Genomic DNA, 13,156 nt, shown 5'->3' with positions numbered 1-13,156 from the left:
GTATCTGCTTTTCCTTGGGGTTTTGAATATTTATGCCAATTTTCAATCCGATTCCGCCTGCATCGTCACCCTCTTGTGCGACTTTTTATCTCGATTGCTCCTGAAGCAGGGCCAGCAATTCAGGCTTCACAAAAATGCCATTAACACTGACCGGTGCCGACGGGTCCGGTTCTAGCTCAAACGGGCATCGAATGAGCAGGCAGACGGTTACATAACCCACTTCCATTCGGGCGAACGGCCCAACGAAGACATGCTATACCCTCCGGCCCATCAAAGTGAGGTCGGCGGGATTCTGCGCTAGAAGAAAACGAGTTATATCTTGCCGATGTGTGGAATCGCCTGCCGGGGGCTTGTGGTGAGAATCCTTTCCACAACGAAAACTGTGTCAGGTGTAACTCAGCTGACCATTTCGTAACGGTGTGCGAACATTACAGTGGGACCCAGCACCCGGCATATGCACATCCGTTTTCCCAAACGATTTTCCCCGATCCCGGGTGTGGATTAAAACAGGCCCGATAGACTGACGATACGCTCAGCACGATTCACTGCCGATGGCAACGGCAGAACTGTCCTACTTCTTCAGTACAACCGGCACAAAACCGACGGTCGTGTGCGATGAGTGCAATCCAAACCCGGTTGTGCATGTTAAAGCTAATGGTCATGAGGAGCGCATGATTTGTGGACGCTGATATCGCTCACAGCATTGAAATAACTGTGTCCATGGGCTGGTGGTCGAAGAGCTGAGCTTAATTACGAAAATAATGTGAAAGTCAACTTACTAGTATGGTTCTGAGAGGTACCATAGAATGTCCGGTGTCGATTTTGGATTGGAATTCAGAATTTCGTTGAGATGAAACTTATAATTCGATCATGAGTTTATTAAGAGTCGTATAGCTCAGAATCTGACAGTCTCTAAAGATGCTATAAACATAAAAATCCTCTCGATCCTACCACCAAAGGCACAACTCAATATATTTAATATATATAATATATTTTAAACCTGATAGAATGCGCCACAATCGACCAAATGTTGAATAATTTCTGTTATCTCGATCATCTAACTTCAATGAACCTCAACGATTCCCAGTCAAGCTTCTACAATCAAGCTCAGACGTACCGACAACTGACCGCGACAGTGGATCAAAAAACAGCGCCAGCTTAAATAGCGACACAATGTCCCCAATTGATGGGTGAAAAATGACTCCGCACGCGCCGTTTGACTGACTTTGCATGACTAATGGTTTCATTTGCTGCCGATAAATTACACCGCATTTGTCTGAACCATACCTTTCTTTGTGCCACTGTGTTTTTTGTTCATTGATGTTGTTTTTTTATCCTCCGGTCGCTACCGTCGCTGCACAAGATACATGAGCAACAACAAAAAAAGCGACATAAGTCCACTAGACGCCAGCCCGTGAGAAAGTGAACGGGTACGGTGGTGATTATTATTTTGGGGGTCTATGTTTTTGCTTCCCGGGGCTGGTCCAGTAAATTTTGTCTTTATTCCGGGATATAAAAGGCAGCTAAGGCACACAACAATAAAAAAGCACACCGAAACTGCTGTACTGCCGAAGAAAGTCTGAACGAATCCTGCGCGACAGCCGCCAACTGTAAGCCGAGAAGCTCATTGCTCGTAGGACATAACACGGGGACGTTCCCAGGTGTCGATAAAAATGATTGAAATGCGTGTGACGCAAAGGGAAAAGTGTGCTTACGCAACACCTCTTCGTACGGATCGATAAACCCCCACCCCAGATACCCTCCCAGCTGAGAGGGCAAAAAGTTAGAAGTGTGGTAGGCCAGCAAGCAGAGCATAATTCAACCTGAAACAGATAAAAAGGAAAGAAAGCAGAAAAAAACTGTCACTTTCATAATCGCCACCCGTACAAAGTGAGAGATTACGGGTTTCCGAGCTGCAGTGCGCCATTGGTTTTACGGAAGACGACGGCATACGCGCCAATTGCGCGTAGCCGCCGTACACCGCTGGCGTTTCCTGAACCCAACAGCATTGGCCACGGGCAGTCACAGGCGCGTAAGACGCGTAGACTCGCGTGCAATTGTACGGACGCTATAATTAGGTGCAAGCGATCGTCATCAGACCACCGACCATCGGTCGAGATGGACCCCACTGGCGGGCCCAGGGTGTTACGTATCGCGTTAGATCGAAAGATCGGCAATCCAGTTCGGGCCCGTGGCTGCTGTGTTCGATGCGAATCTTCAATTAACTTGCAACCGATCCGGCAGTATCTAATGATCGATTGCCACCGGTCGGATAGTACGGCCCTGGCACCGCCGATAACCCGTTGAGCAGGATTGATTTATCGTTTACCAATTGCATCTGCTAGCTTTCCCGCCCATCGAATTTCAATCCGATAGCAATAATCCTCCATATCTTCTTATTTTGCTTTCAAAAAGTTGGCAGAGTTTTATACATGTAGATCTCCAACTGTACTTTTTGCCAACGCCCTTTGCTTTACTGAGCTTAGCAAATGAGTGTAGCTTAGTATATAAATTACAACGAAAAGAAAAGCAACCCTCCAGAGGTGCAGGAAGAGCTACCATTTAACATTCCGAGCATAGGGTGTTGATAATAGGCACCGAAGTGCAACTGCAACCGTGCTGGTTCGCTGGAGCCGTCCGACGGTAGCCGGCAAAGAATTGCAAAGCAAGAACAGTACCGACCACCAGACAAAAGACGCCGAAACAAAAGCTACACCGGTGCAACATGGAACGAGCGGCTGCTCAGCTCCAAACCATGCTCCAAAACCACAATGGAACAACACGCGAAAGTGAAAGCCTGTATTCTGTCTGTAAATTGTCTTGAGCTTTTTTTCCACTCCCTATCCCTCTCGTTGTGTTCACTTTCGAACACAACATAAACGGATAAAGGTGTAGTCAAGGTGTTTATCGACAAGGTGCACTGCTTTTCCCTTTTCGGGTGCATTCTTCCGTTCGCAGAACTTGTGCGAATTGCCCCAGCTTGGGTATGATTTTTACAGATTGCTTTGTAATTGTTGCGTTGCTGACCTTAATTGTGGAGTTGTTTTTGTGAGCGTTTTTTTTTTTTACAAACATACAATAAAAATAATACAACAACTGTCATAAACCGCGCGATACCATATGTGAAGCTTAGCTTTTGCTCGATAACTGTTGGATATTGAAGTCGATTGGTGAGAAAGGATTTCCTTCCAAATTGCCGCATGAACAAGCCTTATTGCCGGACGATGCTTACGGTGTACGCGTATATTGGTAAAATTTACCATTCATGTCCCGACTGGCCCGAACAATTGTGCCTTATGAAAGAAGCATTGTTAATGCTCCGAGCGGTAGCGGCTGAACACGAGACCATGTATTTTCATTTCCATCATTTTTACTGCCCGCCTATTCAACCGTCACCGCCGTGAAAGGCCCTTGCCCGGGTGCAATTTCCAACGTTGCAGGATGAAAGACGCTTGCTCACATTCTTGCACCAGCGGCGGGAGCGATAAAGAAATAAAAACATGTGGTATGTGGTTGGATCGATTGCACGCCACAATCGAGCACGGTAAAGATGGTGGTGTCGGTAGCCCATGTCGATCGGCATCTGAGTTAGCGCCTGACGCGGCACCGATCGATCGATCGAAAGTGAAGCATTCGGTGATGCAGTGAAGCAGCTACTAATCCAACCGATATGATATATCAGCAATGTGCCGATTGTTTCATGGCTCGCCAGCTGACTCCCTCTCTCGAACAGCAAGGAAACTCTAATCCACGGTTTCGTCTGGTGCGACGATTCGGTGCTATGTGCTCAGTGTGCGGTAGGTCGACGATCTACATTTGCTGGTACGATCGACGCACCGGTACAGTACGCCACACACGTGTTGGGTGTTGTTTCGGTTGCGACCTGCTTTCGACGATGCAAGTGCTTTTTCCATCATTACACGCGCATGCTATGAGTCGAGCATACTCGGCAGATGAATGCAACATGAGTGAGATCTAGCACCATTACATTTGAGAAAAGGTTTTAAACACATTAAATCTAATTGCCACCGTTGGTTGGTGTAGTCGAAGCGTTTTGGCCGGAAAGGTGTTTTTCTTAACATTTTATCAAAATTGATTAATCTTTTTTCTGCCTTCAATCATACTTAGGCACTTAATTTAATCTCTCTACTTATCCCAAAAGAATCCAATCAACAACAAAAATCACTAAGGAAGTATCATTATCTGGAGTTTGAAAATATATTTTTCAAGTTTCTGAACAACTTCCAGGTCGATTTACAAATTTTCAAGACTAAGATCATGATGAATTTTGAATAACAAAACATGTCTGGAAACAGATTTTAACAACAACATCACAGACTCACTTCATCCCTAGTGATAGCTACATTGCGACAGATGCACCAACTACAGGCAATCGCATGGCTTGGCCTCGATAGATCCGGCCGAAAAGTAGGTAACGCGAGCGTGCACTTACCGTAAGCAAATTACGGTTGTTCCTGTTTTATTTCGTCTTCGCCTAGATTCTGCACCAGAGCAAGGCAGAGAGCAACGGATAGGACCTCTACCGACACCTGTTCCAGCTCAACCTTTGCCGAAGTTGCCTAGGCTTGGTACCGAGTCACAACCAGAACTCCGAGTCAACCTTGTCTGGAGGCTGGTTGTTAACACGCGAAATTGATTAAGCGAGAATTTACAATTATTGCGCTCTCACTATTTTGCTCGAAGGGCTCATATTACCCACAAACCGTTGCGGACGGGAAAACGGTTGGGACTGTAATCGACATCATGTTGTTCTGCATCACAACCGATCTGCTACACTATTTAGTTACAATTCTTGAGGGATATTGGAGGACACTCCGAATGTAGAAACCCGTTTTCACTGCCATCCATTCCGATGGTTCAATAAAACAAAGTGTTTGAACAACAGCGTAAACAATCATGTCGTGTGACATACCATCGAACTAATCAATGTTGTGTTCCATTCCACTCGTTTACCCGGTGCGGGATACGTATCCAACAGCATACAAAGCATGCCAACTATTCAATAAACGATTTAAAATCAATTTGCATAATCTATTCAGCATAGCATCATTCGACCTCCTGTCGATACAATGCGTTCCAGAATCGGTATCTGCGAATATCGGCATCACCCAGAATTATCGCACATTCCAACGACTGATTTATACCCATCCGAAGCCATTGTAAACCCGTTTGATATCAGTTTGTCAATACAGTTATGCCTATAACCTGATACGAATGGGCACTTAATGAACCAATTTGACAATCTACAGTTAGAAGCTAGCGACAGCAGAATGTGTAAAAGATTTGGGCTGTAAACTAATCGATACTGTATCTGCTCTGGAATCTGGCCTGCGAAGTATAAAACGGTGATCATAAATGTCATGATACCATCAATGTTAACATTTTTGTTTAAGAGAAGCTAACAAAACATAGCTTTCGAACGTTTTTATGATGATTTGATTGGTAGATTTTGTGTCACGAAATGCGAAATATGTCAAGTCAATGTAGCACTTTGTGAAAACTACAACTGTTGGGAAATGATACACTCTTGTTTGCCACTCTAAACACGGGAGTCCGTTAGCTCCAATGTGTACAACCTCGTTTTGGTGGCACTCCGCAAGGTGATATAATTCCAGAGACGATGGGAATGCTAGCTTTGCCCGAGTGTCATCCAATGCCTGAATACTAAACTGCACGACGGTAAAACAAACACAATTTTAGCACCTACCGGTCAAACACTAATTCATCATCATTTATTTCCAACGTGACTCATCATGCGACCATCGTCCCTGGACGTACCTGTGTACGTACCTGTACTTTTTGGCACCGTGGCGTGTTCCCGGACGGCGGTCCATTGTTTGAGCACCACTCGTATCGCATCATCCCGGCTTATGATTTCATCGTGCCCGGGCATGGTCAACAGTGTCCATTATGCTCTCGGCATGACACCTCCGATATACGAAGTGTCTGATAGTACACACTCACACTCACCGTGCAACGACGCAACCTTCTCCCGAGTGTCCTCCGTCGACGATGCTGGAAACGACTTTTACTTTCTGCGATACTTCGCTTCCCAGTGTTTAATGGTCTAGGTGTCGAGCTGCAAGACTGGTCCGACTGGTGGAAGTCACCGCTGAACAGTGCTGGGTGTACCGGAGGGCCGTGCATTACCTCACAAGTCAATGAGCCGTTGACCGACCCAACAAGCACTCCATCATTGGGCTGCTTTGCGAACCGATGCGTTACGCTACTCGTCTCCGGGTGACGGGCATCTTCACCAAACTCAAAACACACATACGCGTTGGTTGCGGACGCTCCAGAGCCGCTCATTAGTACCGCTAGGCAATAAATCATGGATCCACTAGCGCAGACCCCAACAACGGTTGCCTTTTTACGGTGCAATTATTGGAAGAAGGAAGACGCTCCCGGAGTGATTATTAGTGCCGATGTTCGATGGAATGATCGGCCGCTTACCATCGGTACGATTTGGTAAGCGGGATTTTGCAAAACCAGCTGGCTGGAAGCTTCGCCTCAGCTCAAGCGCTCGTCTCGTCTTCGTCTCTTACCGATGATTGTTCAAATCTTTCAATCGATTGATCGTTGCATTGATCACTCGATAAACGGGCAGTGTGTTGTCTAAGTATAGGTTTCGATGAAGTGGGAAATTGATAGGCGGTATCGCCGGAACCACCCAGCAAGGAACTTATCAATTGTTGACCGTTTATGTGCGAGATAAAGCTCACTGAGCTACATGGCGCAACTAGTGCGTCATTCCATCCAGCGAACTAATTATCATCTTGACATGTGCTCGGGGTGTTGAATGTCTCTTGAGAAAGTGATTGCTTCCTGTCTGTCCTTTCACCATGGTTATGCAACGAGATGCTGCAGATGCAACGATGTAAGCTTTGGACGTGTTACAGCAAACAGTGCTCTTAAAGCGCATTACACTTAACGTCACTGTAACAAATCCTTAGCGCAACATTAATTAATGGAAGTAGCTCTCTTTATGTTCCCCCGTACAGTGCTGAATGTAAACGAAGCAAAGCACCACATTAAGCTCTTCCTTTCTATAGTATTTCAACTTGCCGCCAATTTGTTTCAACACGTGTTGTACCCATCCACGTTCCCGAACTCTTGAATGTGATTTAATATATCGCTAACAGTCACCAACGACGCGACGACTAATAGTATTCGAATTCAATTACGTCCCACTTCGCAACACTTTTCACTTTTCATCCACCATGCACGATGTCACGCGTTTCGTTATGCGAAGTGCCCACGGAGGAGACCCGTTTCGCCACGGCCACAAGTTCAATGCTCTTAATTTGCATTCGATGCGAACCGACATCTTCGACTACTGTGCCGAGCCTTCGTACCGACAGCCGTTGCGGGATCACAGTGGTTTCGCGTATGAAGTTCAGCATGATCCTCATCCGTCCGGGCTGATGCGGCGGAAGTGCCTTCCCCGTTTGATGGAAGCGAAAATGTCACGCAGTTTGTCACCTGCCACGCTTGCGTTACGCCCGAATGCTGCGGAAGGCGAAAAGACGCACAGCCAGCCGGCGAGCATCCCGAGCCCAAGCGAATTAAGCCGATTTGGCCAGGGCGAGAAAGTGTGAAACGGACCGGTAGGGCTAATCGTCCAGCTGCCGGTGGAGCATAGAAATTGGGACAGAACAGTGCGGGCACTAGGTCAATCTCGGCGCACCACCGTTTGGTGCCATTTGCACGAATCGGTTTCATTTTCGGTACGGTTAATGAGCTTTATTTTTCATCCCCTTTTTCGGCATTTCAAGTTGGAGTGAGAGTAAAGATGTTTGATTTGAGGCTTTGATTTCTTCGAGGGTTTTTTGAGCTCCTTAAAATTCCCTCCACGTTCCGACTTTTGAGAAGTAACTAAAGATACTTCCGACACAACTCTTTGGAGTTCGAAGAAAACTGGAGCTCATGGCACACACAAAAAAGTGGTATAGGAAACGGTCGGTAAACTGCACTGATTATGCAAACCGTCAATCATGCAGCTGCTGCAACATGTCAAATCGCACGATCAGCAGCTACCGGCGGCACAGCCTCCCTGAATTTCCATACGAAGCAAAGCACTCACATGTCTCGCGTTACCTTGAGTGTCGGGGGCCAAAACGCAACCGATGTTGTAAAAAGCTGTCGATGGATTAGTCAGCCTGGTTCGTGCGGCAGACCACTCTCGCACCCCCACTCCCCTCCCTGTGTCTCTCCCGGAGGTGTGTGTGGTCGGTAATTTGCATACTTGGCGTGAATTTGAGCATGCAATAACCACGAACAGCTTCTTCGTTTGCTGCACCGAGTCACGCCGGAATACCGAGCTGGTCTACGTCAAGTCGTCTACGGCCGATTAAACGAACGATGGACCGGCGCGCCACGGTGAGCAGTTTTGCTCACGCGATTAGACGGTTACGCGACACCTAAAGTCGCCACCTCACTCATTAACCTGACGGTACAAAAACGCGCCTGCGCTGGCAACTTTCCTTCCACTTCAGGTTCATGCACCTGAACAAAGTTGTCGAGTCTCACCATCGGGGACGCCTACGAGCAAACGATCGACCGGTATGATTTGAAGGATTTTGAAGACGCTTAACCGATGGATAAATGCAATTACCTGCAGGGCCGTTCTAAAAATCCACCCTTTTGCTAAACAACGGTGGAAGCTACTGCACCGGTTTCCATAGTGGTAGTTGAATGCGACAACCAATTACACTTTATCGTGTTTTAAGGAACCCTTAAGTAGTATTGGACGAGAATCATTTCAAGAAAAGTGAACGATTTTTCACCAAAGGTTCGACGGCATAAGGCAAAAAGCACATGAACCAGTCAATCACACGCCACATCGCGATCGACGTTGATCGGGAAGGTTACCCTGAGAAGTTTCCACCGGTTGCCCCTAGGCTATAGGACGAGGTACTCAAGCCTAACTTGTCTACCGGCTCGGTAAAAAGCTCTTGGCAGTTGATGTCATTCACTTTCGCTCATTCGCAACGGAAATTAATAATTACTTACTGCAGAGCACACAGCTCATACAGCTAAGTTTACAACCTATCGAATAAAACATATCAATGAAGAATGACAAAACTATATCAATATACCACAAAGTTATAATATTTCAGTTATGTTATTTAGTCATAAAACACTGCCGTTTTAAACCATATTACTGTCAAAGAGAGTTTTAGAATAAATGTCCTTTACTTGCCATATCCATTTATAATCCGTTACAGCCGTGTCATTGTGATGTGCTATTATTTTTACATCTTGAGAAAACAAGTTTGTTGGTAAGCTCGGTAGCGCAAGTACGAATTGCTTTGTTACCAAACAAGCACTGTACCAATGTCCTCAGGACAACTCTTTGTCTGTTTTCTTTGGGAATAAATAAATGATTCAATCTTCCAAGTCGTACGTAAATAATTCAATCTGCTAATGAAAGGAGCAAAATCTCTTTTTAAACTCCCAAACCGTGGTGTGCTTGCAACAAATGTATGCACACAAAAGTTCAACCCAATGACATCTTTTGTGTCAGGTTTCAACTTTTACCAACTTTGGGACACCTTTTTCCAACAAACACTCGCACACAATCCACGGTTTGGGAGATCTTGCGCAAACCGGTGCAAGAATCATATTTCGGGGCCCATGAATCATGCGCTGGTTTGCCTGGGGCCTTCCATTATTACATTGTAGAAGGAGAAACAACAACACTTTGCAAATGTACTAAAAATGTTCGGCCACGGGAATGGGTAAGCATTTTTTTTTTTTGTCATCTGCCATCTCTGTTGCTGTTCGTTCACGGTCAGTTACGAATCGAATAAATTGCAACCGCAAACTTTTCAAACCAAAACGCATCCTTCACTGGCTTCCCTAGCAGACATCTAGCAGAGCCGGGGGTTTTGCGGTGTACGCAATTTGTCAATTCAATACAACCAATCAACCTTTTGCGTGCTAACGTGTTTTGCTTACCCGACACAAACATCATCATTGACATTCGCCCAAGGTCCAGGAACCTGTGTTTTCATCTCGGTGTGCACAATCGCACTGCCGATAGGTTTGAAACCCTTCATTGAAGCGTACGAACGACGGAAACCGCACTGCCTAACCAATCGAAATCTGTCCTGTGATGGGTAATTTCTTAATTAAAACAACAATGGAATGCTCACGGTAAACATACCGCTCCCTGCGCAGGACGATCGATGCGATCGAGCGCCGATACCTTCGACGGATATCCAGCAAGGTACAATAAGGCCGACCGGAGGAGTCGAAATAGATCTGAGAATCGAGACGCGACTAAATTGCTTTCGTAAATTGTGTCTACAAGCAAAACCGACATCTGATCACACGACCACTCACGTTGACGCACTGGCGTAAGCAAGATTACGTTCGACGTGATCATCCTCATTGGGGATAGCAACAACAACAACAATGAAGTAATGAAGACGAGAGAGTTAGCATTTACACGCTAGCTACGCCACCGTCTAATGATCAAATATTTAGACGCTCATCGACGCACAGCCTCTCTGCCTTTTCTGCTCTACTCGGGCAGATCTAGCGTGACCGTTCGATTAACATCGACGGCGATTGCCACCACAGTGGGAAACCACATTAGGTGGGATGAATAAAGTTCACTCAGTCGGGGGTCAACCCTCGAAAACGACGATTTCCTCCCATCTTCCATCGGTCGATGCATTCCGGAAAAAATCAACTGTGAACGAGGCCCTTGGCATGTACAATGCGTTCGCAGATGATCAAGATTGTCAAAAGGTCGACTTGATCAACATTCTACTCTGCTAGTAAAAAAGCTTTTATAAAAAGATATCAATCCAGACGCGAATGATCTTTTTTATCCTAATTTGTACACTCGGAAACTTGTTCAGATAATGATCGTTGGTCGTTATCCTTGCTCTAATGGTCGTTATCCTTGCAAAAGACGTATTAAAAGTATTACGATTTGATAAAACTACTTTCATCCTGGCTCCCTGTATCTGTTGTGTCAACTATCCGCAAGGTAGCCTACGCGTACACTGAAACCATTTGTTTAAACTTAATAAAACGTCCACCGTCAATGAACATCGGATTTCTAATTCGTTTATTTTTGTTCACCTCTTGCCTCGCTTACTTGCAGATACATCACCCCGACGACGCTACCGCAGGTGATTGCACCATCGAACAAATCCACCAGCACCGGCATATCGCAGAAGCTGCGCGACCTGGCGACCTCGGCCGGTTTGCTGACAGCCAAACCGCGGCCTCCACTGAAACCGGTCATCAAGACGCGTGGCTCCAACAGTACCGAGTTCCCGAAAAAAGTCACATTCAGTGCTTTTGCAACCGTCCAGGTTGTTTGAGGATACCCTACGGACAAGCCGCGACAGAGAGAGAGAGAGCGAGAGAGACATCAACGGAGAGTAAGAGTCAACCGGATCCAAACCCAATTCGTCAGGCACGTCGGATGCGGGGCCATACTGTATGACGCATGTACGACAGCATCGCCAACGAGCAATAAAGATATCATCATCATCAACACCATTAAGACATCTCTCATCCAGGACTCAACCGAACGGAATATCAACTATTTCTGCCAGCAGAGCAATAGGAAATAGTTCGTTATTCGACCCAAGCGACACATTCCAAAATAACCAAAAGATATAGCCAAAACCACGGATAGTGGAGTTTGATTCGATGGACCCTTCACTGGAACGCCAGAAGGAATTTTCACACCAGCTGTCCTGTAACACACTGGTTCGCTGCTAGACATCCGTATCCTCTTGTGCCACACCGCTAGCGTACTGGAGTAACGCGTTAGTAATTGTAACATAATGAGAGCGAAACAACAAAAAAACGACTCTTTGTAAATCAATCAACCAAACCAGCGCGGTTATTCTAATCTCGGTACAAATTGAACAGTAGTGGATGCGTGCTGCCTCTCCTTGGGGAACACGAACGCGTTATATCATAGCAGGTTAGCGCAGGCAAGCGCACACTACACCCAATGCTTCGGATCCTTCGGCATTACAGCGAACTTTCTGCATCTATCAGCAACAGGTTACCGTGCACAATCGATCGTTCGATCGTTTCGCGTCACTTGTACGGCAATTTGTGGTGTGCTTTTTTTATACCCTCCCCAGGAGCACCCTGCAGGCCATTTTAATTCGTACCCAGTTTTTGAGCAGGCCCTCGCTATTAGTCAACATGATGTTCGATAGGTAGAATGTGTGTAAATGCATTAGAAAAAAAAAACTATCGCAGACAATGACAAAAAAATCTGGCATGAAATCAGAAAGATTGAGAGCAGGAGTGCAGCAACGTGTTGCCGTTTTTGCATCGTGATCTAATCTTTGACACCGTTTAAGACGTGGCATTTTCACCAGCGAATGTTGAACATACTATTTCTTCGTTTTCTCAACATACTACGAACGACAACCAAAGTGACCAATCATGTAGACAAAGAAAGCTTTTCAAACTTTATTGGTATTATTGTAACAGCTTAGATGGCACCATTGAACACCATATGGCATAGTAACACTGATTAGTAGGAAAGAAAGCACTTGATCATGACGCTAAAAGAAATGGCTATCCTCGACCAAACACCGAAACAGTCGTCTTCTAGCACAACAAACGACGCACGGGAAAGTGTGACAAGGTAGGAAAAATTAGCAGGAAACTGTTTTCAAGATCGAGATAAGGTAAAGAAAAATTGAGGGCTCGCCACCAGAGACCTACCAGGCCAACAATTAGATCAATTAAAGATAACTGGAACGAGCGATGTTTTTCGGGAGCTAAGCGCCAAGCGTACGAGGCGAGATTTTGCCGTGTGGTAGCGTACGGTTTTTTTCTGGTGCGGCGTCATGAGCAGAAACAGCAAACCGATCTGCATGGAACGAGCGGACCACCGGCGATCGATGATACATGCGGTAGTTGTGAAATCAAAAAACCCAATACGAAGAGCCTGCGTAGGCTCGAGTCCGATCGATCGATCACCCAATTATTCAGCATTGGGCAATTGTGTGATCTACTGCCCTTAATGTAGACAATAGTCGCAGCATTAGCTTTTACAGCTTTTCTATGACTTTATAATGAAACATCCTTTATGTTATGTTGTTCCCTTGGAACTATTTCGAGCTTGGTCCGTTACGGTTTG

The 13,156-nt window shown here is 45.8% G+C and overlaps 1 protein-coding gene across 1 annotated transcript in view; it reads left to right on the top strand.

Annotated features, from left to right (window-relative positions):
- LOC128708304 (homeobox protein slou) overlaps nucleotides 1-11,363 on the top strand; it is a 30,152-nt gene extending 18,789 nt beyond the window's left edge. The window contains exon 2 of the mRNA XM_053803279.1: nucleotides 11,141-11,363. Coding sequence (XP_053659254.1) covers nucleotides 11,141-11,363 — 223 coding nt within the window. The remainder of the gene's footprint in view (nucleotides 1-11,140) is intronic.
- The last annotated feature ends 1,793 nt before the right edge of the window (nucleotides 11,364-13,156 follow it).

Source organism: Anopheles marshallii, chromosome 2 (genome assembly GCF_943734725.1).
Source record: "Anopheles marshallii chromosome 2, idAnoMarsDA_429_01, whole genome shotgun sequence".
NCBI lineage: Eukaryota > Metazoa > Arthropoda > Insecta > Diptera > Culicidae > Anopheles > Anopheles marshallii.
The sequence above is the reverse complement of the archived record's forward strand: the minus strand, read 5'-3'. Positions and strand labels throughout refer to the sequence as shown.